This window comes from Crocodylus porosus, unplaced genomic scaffold (assembly GCF_001723895.1).
Source record: "Crocodylus porosus isolate Cpor-Errol unplaced genomic scaffold, CroPor_comp1, whole genome shotgun sequence".
Classification (NCBI taxonomy): Eukaryota; Metazoa; Chordata; order Crocodylia; family Crocodylidae; genus Crocodylus; species Crocodylus porosus.
In genome coordinates, this window is record NW_017728909.1 from 40,132,016 (window position 1) to 40,141,801 (window position 9,786).

Here is a 9,786-nt window from a genome sequence, read left to right on the forward strand (position 1 = left end):
TGGGGTGGGATACCGTGTCAAAGGCCTTCCTGAAGTCCAAGTATACGACATCCACCCCTCCTCCTGCATCGAGGCGTTTTGTGACCTGGTCATAAAAAGAGACTAGATTGGTCAGGCACGATCTACCTGTTCGTTGGAGAAGTTGTCCACAGTTTTGTCAAAAAAGCAATTTAATTTTTTTTATTTGAGCAATTCTCCTTTTCTAGCCTTGCTTGTTTAACTGTCCTTTTTTGTTGTTTAATATTTCTGAGGTACCCAAAAATGTGCTTGAATACTCCGTTCTTGATGGTATATTGTAGATCCCAGTTCTACAAACTGTGTGCATATATTTGGCTGTTCTTCATGCCGTCAGTTCTAGTTGGTTCAGTGGGATTTCTCACATGATTAAATCTATATGCAGTTGGAGGATTAAAGCCTTTGTTTGACATGATACAAGTGAAGAATATAGGCAGACAAAAATGTGAAATGCTGTACAAGGGGGTCTACAAGAAGAGTATAAAACATGATTCATTCTGTATTGTGCAAGTCTTGACTATGTTACTTTGTTTTGTTTTAATCTCTATTCTTTTGCAACTATTGCTTCTTGGCAAAACTGTTGTTTTATTTTTTATTTTCTTGGTATTACTTGTCACAATAAACATTTGTTTGACTCTCACGAAGTCCTCCTGATAACATCTTTCAACTGGAAAATGTTAATATCTGTGTTTTAGTTGTGCTCTTGAATAGCTCCACGCATTAAATAGGGAATGGCTATGTAGTTTTTCTACTATCCTCTGGCTTGGTGATGAGTATAAAGCACAATCAGCCAGAAAGATCACACATAGTCTTGTCAAATGTGGTAGGAGAAGTTGCACCTGCAATATTTTTCTTGAGTGGACGGGGGCGGGGCGGGAAGCACGTTATTACACTCGAGTTATCTCATTTATGCAGTTTGAAGCTTGAGACAACATCGTGAACAGAATCTCTTTTCTACTTGGTACATGAATTTTTAAGACAAACATGCATTTTGAATGGCAGTCACAGCGAAACTACTGTCATGAGGAATGTAAAAGGAATTTGGGAACCCTATGACCACTACCCTGGCTATACTCCCTTCGGTTCACTGTTCTAAACAGTGACTTTTTCCATGCTCTGATTTTATTGATAGTTGACAACTATAAAATAAAGTAGCCTTAAAGGAAGTTGTACCCTGAAGTTTAAGGCAGATAAACTCTCATTGTGCAGTTTAAAGGGCAATTTTTTTTCTTGCGTAAAATACTGCACTTAAGTGCTTAATTATTTTTGTTAAAGGAGCTATCTTCCTCTGCTTATTATTTCAATAAATATTTAGATGCAAGTGAGGCTAATATTTTATTTATGAAGATTGAACACAATTTAAAGTAATTTCACTTTCTTCTCTCCGCTGCATCAGATTTTTTAAAAATAAAAATGGTACTGCAGCTCTATTGAGTGAGGCAGCTAAGTTGGCTATCTATTTTACAGAAAAATCTTTTTACTGTAACTTTTCATTTTATGCACCTTTTGAGAATGTCGTGGTCTCAAGTGAGTGTCTTCAAAAATTCCAACTTTAGAGACTTTTTGACCCAGAACTGCCTTCTGGAGAATGTGTTAGGTTGGAAAATAGGCAATGGGCCAGTTGCTTCATTCTTTTTTTCCTTCTATATTCATGAGGCACAGTGAATATGCAGTATGAAAGGTATTTCACCATTTAAACAGTAACTCCTGTGAACACTATGAATGTTGGATAGTGCTGTGTAATCAGTGACTTAGTGTTAATGACTAATGGCTGAAATTTGTCTCCCCCCCCGGCGCTCTGATTTTTCTGATTGTAGAACTTCTCCACAAAGGAGTAACCTCAATAACTAATCTTGAAGGTTGGGTTGGGCACCCTTTGGATCCTATTGGCACCCTCTTCAGTAGCCTTATGGAAGCATGCAGAGTGGATGATGAAGGTTACTACGGGTTCTCAGACTTCCCAGGTAAAATTGTTACACGTCTTGAAATTTGACATCTTTCTAGCTTTTCATAGGAAGTAGGTTGCAAGAGGAAATTTGTTTAGAGCCCAGCATTCCCTAAGAGAACCTGGGAGAAAGCAGGAGCGTTTGTTTGAAGTAAATACAGCTTTTAATTAACTAACCGAAAACAACTTTAAACATTACTAGTAAATTTATTCAAGTCTGAAGGAAATCTTTCATGCTTGAAATCTCTGAATGAAACTGGGTTTTATAGTTTGTGTGCATAAAGATTAGTCCTAGTTCTGAGAAATTACTAGAATAACCTAAAATAGATTGTATTAACTTGTTTAAGTCATGCCATTCCATAGAGTAATCGCAGAGAATTGATATAATCTAAGTTTATGACAGCATTTGCATTGTAATGTTGTGCTCACCCAATTTTAAAATCAGCACTTCATTCTCATTCATGTATGCTTATTTTTCCTGCCTTTGCACCCTCCCTCCCCCTCCCCTTTTCATGTTACTTCCATGCTGACAATCAGGAATCTTTCCTTCCTTCCTTCCTAACTTCAATTTAGATTACTCCTCAAAAAATACCCTTTTTGGCTCATTTTTAAAACTAAACTTTTAATCCTGCTTTCTTTAAGTTTAGGAACTTTTAAATTTACTTTTGTTTTTAAATTAACAGGAAACATTGTAAAAACAAAACCACTTACATGATATGTCTTTCTTGTAAAGATGAACTTTTAAGGGCAGTTTCACTTCCTGTTGCTACAGTTGTCTTCCAGTTTGCTATAGCTATCCATCTTGATCTCTTTTTGTTCCCAATGTAGCTTGTAAATTCCTTGACAGGGATCATATTTTGTCATCTGGTGTATTTATAAAGTGCTATACAAATCTACAGTCCAATATAAGAAAACAATTCATAGCTTTTCCATATTGAAATTTATAACTGGTGTTTACTTGTTGAATAAGTTTTTGGTGTATAAAAATTCCCTTGGAAATGTATATAATGCATTTGTTAAATGTGCATTATATATTTTTTTTTAAAAATCTGTATAAATAGATGATGATAAATGGAGTTAGATGTTTAGAAAATTAAGTTCCTGGTCTTGTTAAGAGATTTTCAAGAATTAGACCCATTTTTCTCTCTCACATTCCTGCTAATTTGAATTGAAATCTGTGCAGGCATAAATGGTCTGCTCTAAGCAAACCTGTTACAGGAAGAAGGCCTTAATTATTGAAATGAGTAAAAATAAGGACATTTGAAGTAAAACTGCGATATAGGTCTTCTGAACACAAAGTAGGGACAGTTGCTTTTTTATTTCTTTTATGACTTAAGTTTGAAAACACTCCTTCCTTCCTTCCCTGAGTTCTCCTTTCTGGAAGTTGTTTAATGGGTACAACTTTAATGGGTTTCTATGTTTATGGATTTTTTGTTTTGTTTTTCCCTCCACGATGGAGGCATGTAGTTTTTGTTTTTGTTTTTGTTTTTTTTTTAAATTAGAATTTTTCTCCTCATGGCTTTCTCCATCAGTGGAAATGAGTGTTGCCACTGATTTACAGTAGGATATTGTAATTTTCAGTCTTTAAAAAGTATTTGAAAATAGGTATGTTACCAAAATATTGGTCCAACTTGTAGAGACATTCTGACATGACTTAGAGCAATTGATTAACACCCCCCCCCCGGTCTTAATTAAAATGGTTGGTAAAAGAAATGTTTGTCATTGTAGGATTGCAGGCAGATTTATCCATTATAATGTCTTGTGATGTACTATTCTTTTTGTAACCTTTTACAGAGAACATGGGACAATTCAAATCTCTGGAGTATCAGCACCTGCCTGCACACAAATTCTTGGAAGAAGGGGAATCTTATTTAACGCTGGCTGTGGAAGTGGCATTGATAGGGCTGGGGCAACAGCGAATAATGCCAGATGGCTTGTATGCACAAGAGAAGGTTTGTCGAAATGAGGAGCAGCTCATTTCTAAGCTACAGGAAATTGAATTGGATGATACACTGGTGAAGATTTTTCGAAAGCAAGCAGTCTTCCTATTAGAAGGTAGCTTGAAATAGATGCTAACTGCTTCTTTAACCTGCATTTAATTAAAAATAAGTATTCCTGTGAGAACTGGCTAACCAACCAATTTAAAGGGTTTTTTTCCAAGTATGATAGTTCTTTATAAAACATAATTCTTCAGGTGTCAGTATTAAATCTAATGTATTTTAAAATACTGCATGATTGTAGTGATAAAGAGATCCCCTGCTTTTTACTTTTTATTATATTTGTACTTCAGATCTGAAGTTTGTCATGGTTATGGTGCTCCACTGATGCAATTCAGGGTCATAATTAAATAATAAAAGCATTATTATCAGCTCTTCTCAGGTAGAAAGATTCCAAATGTCATTTGCAGCCTGATAGAGTACTGACAGCCTTGTAAAATGAACATAGATTTTACCATTGCCCCTAACTAAATGGCTCAAATGATTTATATGAGCTCACTGGTGCACAAACGTTTTTTTATGTGCATATGGACATTTTGAGAACAATAGTGATAAAATGACTTGTTTTGAGAGAGAAGTTCCTATACTGTAATGTATATCTATACAAACAACTAATTTTAAGGTTCTTGTTTTCAAAATAAACTCTGAATTTTGTCTCTGAAATTTTGTAGAGGCAAGTAATTCATGTGTGTAGCATTTTAAACACTGTGCCTAGTTTATTCTAAAAAGTGTACAAAATAGCAGTTTTTTACTTGCTTGTACCTAGATTAGGTCCTTAGTTTTTTAGAAAGGCATAACATGTAGTACAAGCAATAAACCACCTGTATAGTGAGAAATTGTATGGTTTTTGAAGTTAGGTTTTTATGAAAGTGGAAGGGCTTCAAAGGAAATGAGTAGTCAAAGGAATGGTGTGAGTATTCAGTATTTGCAGAAAAGGCTCTTAGAGTTGAGCTTTGAAGCTTTAAATCTGGGTGCTAAATTCTCTGCCATGGAGCAGAGAGTCTTGCTTACCATCCAGAAGAGAATATGAGGGGTTTTAAAATAATTTTTAATGGTATACTGTACATAGTTCATCATTTTGGATCCTGTGCCTTTCTTTATCTATTCAATAAATCGCAATTCTCCTGACTAGTTGGAGGTGCCAGAATTGATACTGTCTGGTTCTGCAGAGGCTGTGTGATGAATCCTCTCTCTCCTCTTCTTTCTCCCTCCATTGCAGTGACATCTCAAAGCTACTGTATGGCCCCTGGATTCAGTAAAAAGCAAGTCTGCTGAGTTGTCAGGCATATGATATCTGTACTACAGGCTGTAGGAAGGCCAAACAGAAACTTAGGAAAATTGGAACCAAAGCATTTACTTCATGTCAGGGGTCCTTCATGGGGGAAAGGGTCAGAATATTCCCCTGTTGGCAGAATGGCATTTCAAGCTTTCTGTGGTGCCTTTTCATTTCTTTGAATGAAGCTATGTATACACTGATTGCTGTGTCCATTCAAGATTTCTGAAAACAATAATTTAGTCAATAATTAGCAAAATTAAACTGCTACAGTGAGAAGTGGGTAAGGGACCCTTATTATTGTGTTATGAAATTCTGAATACAAGGAGTTAGCATATCCTAGTAATTTAGACAGAAACTGTGTCAGTTCACATTAAGGCATCTCTACAGTGTTTTAAGACTCTAATCATATCAATTGTGCTTTTATAGTTAAAGTACCATAGGTGTAATAAAGAAGTTAGTTATCCAACCTTAAGATGAGATTTTGGCTATTTAATGTAGAGTAATGCACATTGTATGTAGCTACCATTTGAATGCTTGGGAAAGCAGAAGACTGAAATGTCTTGCAACGTACATTCTGTTTTAATTTTTTGCTTGACTGCTAAGTTAAACAGAAAAGTTGAAAATGGCAGTACATATTTTAATATAAATGCAAGTCTCCTGCCTTGCCATGCATTCCTCATGTCCTAATCTATGCCATCCAATTGGACATTGTGCTGAGAAGCAAAAGTAAAAAGGATTCTGTTACTGAGATAACAGTACCAGCTGGTTATGAATAATGTTGAACTTTTATTTTTAAATGCTAGTAGGCACATGATAGCAATGGTTAGAAATGTTTCTGCAGATTTTTCTAACCATTTCTCAACTTCTTTTTTAATATATATGGCAGTTTTCAGACCCATTCACCATTGGAGCTGAGATTTTACATGCTTAGTGTTGTATTTTTTTTAATCTGCAGTGGAACTGACTTGTGATTTTTATACCCATATTATGGGTTTTGGCTTCAGGTTGGTAGTGCTAAGTCCAAGTGGAATCTATTCTGCCCTTAATGGAGATCATTTTCCTTTTGCACACAAATATTATAAGCCTCCTTGTTCAAGGGCTACAATAAAAAAACTTCTGTTTGGAATTTGCCATAGTTTTCACCAGGGGCTGGATCCAAACACACAAAAATATAAGTGTATAAAGGGACCTAAATATTTTTGTGGATCTGGGCCTTTGTGCTTTTCCTGTCTACATTACAAATCCAGAAAGCAACTGTAATCAGAGAGCCATGCAGTATTAAAGGAAGAGGGTATAAGTTACACACGCACACATATGCGGGCAAAATAGGAATTTTCCCTAGCACTCTTAATTGTAGAGAAGTCCTCTTGCTCAGTGCAGAGATCTACAAGTACACATGGAGAAGGCTTCCCTGATGTTGGGCTTCGCTTGGAACCATTCTCCTGATTATACTTCTTTGCACTGAAAGGCATTGACACAAAATATGAAGAACAACAGCAACTTGTTGCTGACTATTGGAGTTCAGCAATCAGGAGGCCCAACAATGTGTGTGTGAAAGTTGATCTTCTGTAAGATAGCTGCTTCCTACACTACATTCACTTAAATTGCAGGTTTTCATTGTAAACATTTGTTCTAAAATATTTTCTCAGCAATCTGTATATTGAGTAGAGAAAGGTAGCTAGCTGTGGCTATCTGAAGTTAGCAGAAGGCAAGCCAGGGTCGCACCTTGTAGGCTAATTCAGAAGGGCATCAGCTTTCATATGCTATGGCCAACAAAAACTCATGCCTGTCTGAAAAATTATTCAGTGAAGTGCCACCTTGCTTTGTCTTCTGTGTATAAATTGAGGAGTGCCTTGTCCCATGGAATTTGGGATGCCTGCACTGAGCCGTACAAGGCACCTTGCATTGTTTTTATTTAACATCAGCAATGCATTCAGTACTAGTCAATACACGCATGCTGTCAATCTTCCCCAAAGAACATATACCCAGTCATTTGTAAATATTTTTCCCTGGGATTATTAGAATAGCTTCCCCTTATGTTGGACAATGTTTTTTATTTTCAGTTTATTTAACAATTAATAATTGGAACAGTGTTTTTAAAAGATCCAAAAAGCATTGGTGTTGGGGGGGAGTGTTGTTTTTTGGGGGGGTTTTGACCAGCCTATAAAGAGTGTCCATCTCTCTCTCTCTCGAACACAGCTGGACCATATAGTGGTTTAGGCGAAATCATCCATCGAGAGAGCGTTCCAATGCACACATTTGCCAAGTATCTCTTCACCTCTCTCCTACCTCATGATGCTGAATTGGCATACAAAACTGCACTGAGAGCCATGCGGTATGTATTCAGAGCTCATCTAGAAAGAGAAAAATGGGAATCTTGCTCAGGAAAAAATAACTGTAAACTGCTTAACACTGAAAAAGAAAGGTTTGGCAATAAAAGTTGGGATTTTCCTGTGTTCTGATACCACTGCTGGTACATGTAGGAAAAGTTGCTTTAATTTCTGTGCTTCAGGTTCACCATCTGTATAAGATAAGTTAACAAGTATAACAGTTGATATCTGTTCTATAGGTATTTGGTTAAATTGTTTTTATCAAGTGCATTGGAGTTCTCTAATCCTCCTTTGCAGATCTCCATTCTTGGGATGTGTGCTGCAGTGTTACAAACACATCCTCATCCAACAGAACACAGTTAATGCAAGGACTCTCTTGCTGATCTGTTCGTTTTATGGATGGGTATTATTGGGATTACAGCCCTGGCATTCTCAGAGTTTCTTAATCACTGAAAGTGGCAGGGCTTAGGATCATCTGCTCTCTAGACTGTTTTGTAGCTTGGCTTGTTCTACCAACTTTATTTTACAAATTAATTTTATATAATAGATTTAAGGGATAATGGTCTGTGTTGCTATGTAGTCTGAACCAATTTTTTGCCTGCTTCTTAATTAAGAGCACTTACAGGTCCACATAGAATGAAATGCAGATGAGTTGTGTCAAGTAGCAATAAAGCACTTCATGGACTAGCATCCAAAGTTGTCTACAACATTTGGAAGAAGGACATTTCCAAGGGAGTTTCTGTATGGGCTTGGCTCCTTCAGAGGAATTCTAGCTGGGTGGGGGATGGAGGACTCGCATGCAGCAGCTGTCATCCACCACCCTGCGCTGGCACCACTCTGTGTGTGACCACTGCCCCGCCCCGCCCAGTGTGCGACCGGAAACCCCAGTGTCTCAGGTAACCAGCATTTTTAGGTTACTGGCGCCCACCGTTCCCCACTTGTCCTGGAGAACAGGGATTTTGCTGTACGTCATTATGAGGGAAGCTTGGAAAACATAACTTTAGCAATGTAAAACTCTTTATTTTGTGTACTGAGTGTAGTGAAGGAACTGACCCTACTTGGATTATTACTTCGTATGCAAAAACTGCCAAGACGTCCCAGTAACTGGCAGCTGGACATAAGAAGAAATTTAAGGCCTCATTCCTACGGGCAGTGTGTGTGTGTGTGTGTGTGTGTTTGGAGACAGACTGACTGACTGACTGACTGACTGGGAAAATGAGGGTGATTGCATGAAATCTTACTAGTTCCAGGTCATACAGGAAAGGATCCTTTTAGTGACATCTTTGCATTTGTTCCAAAGGTAGAACAAAGCAGGAAAGAGTGACTAATATATTGACAAGTCAGGCTGTAAGAATTTAGGAACATAAGATTGACAGGAATGTCGTGAGTCCTTGAATCCAGTCTCCTGCTATCACAGGAGACCACATCATATGGGCCCTCTTCAGAACTGGTCAAGCTCCAAGTTTTTTTTTTCCCACTATTCTTAGTGGAAGTCCATTCCAAACACTAATCCACTAGTTAGAAATCACCACCTCTTTTCCAGCATAAATTTATTTATGTTCCATTTATACGTATATATTCTTGTGCTTCCATGCTCCTTGGCTTAAATACTTTGTTTACTCCCTCTCTGCTCTAGCCAAAAGGGTGTCATTCAAATTAAGAAATAGAAAGGAAAAATTGACAGCTGGGTGAAGCTTTCATTGGCAGTTAGGACATTTTAGGTTTGCAGAGCAGATTGTCAGTAATAAACTGACAATTTAAATTGAATTTAAATTGCAGTTATTCTTAGATTTGTAAGCTCTTCAGGGCAGGGACTGTTTCTTCCTATTTGTACAGTTTCTAATACTGCCTGGCACTGATGCACATTACAACCACAATATTAGTTGCTTACTAGTAGAGCCTGCAAAAGGACCTCTAGATATGTAATCTGATTTTAAAGAAAAAACTCTAGGCTTGAATACTTTTTAACTTCTAGGGAGCCTTGTATTGTATAAACTATTTACACTTAAAGATGACTGAGCTGTGTGGAACAGACAAGGTAAAGGGACTTTGCCAGTGATTGGAATTCTTTGTAGCTGTCCAAAAAATAAGAAAGAAGAAACCTATTCACATAATGAATTTGGACTCTCCATAGTTTCTAGAGTTGGAAGGGACCTGAGTAGATCATCTAGTCCAACCCCCTGCCATGGCAGGAAAGAGTACTGGGGTCAAACGACCCCAGCA

At 37.3% G+C, this 9,786-nt stretch overlaps 1 protein-coding gene across 1 annotated transcript in view; it reads left to right on the forward strand.

Annotated features, from left to right (window-relative positions):
• The window catches only part of ZSWIM6 (zinc finger SWIM-type containing 6), a 164,890-nt gene that overhangs the window by 132,438 nt on the left and 22,666 nt on the right, over window positions 1-9,786 (forward strand). Inside the window, exons 8-10 of the mRNA XM_019532121.1 lie at window positions 1,833-1,979; window positions 3,755-4,015; window positions 7,433-7,568. Coding sequence (XP_019387666.1) covers window positions 1,833-1,979; window positions 3,755-4,015; window positions 7,433-7,568 — 544 coding nt within the window. The remainder of the gene's footprint in view (window positions 1-1,832; window positions 1,980-3,754; window positions 4,016-7,432; window positions 7,569-9,786) is intronic.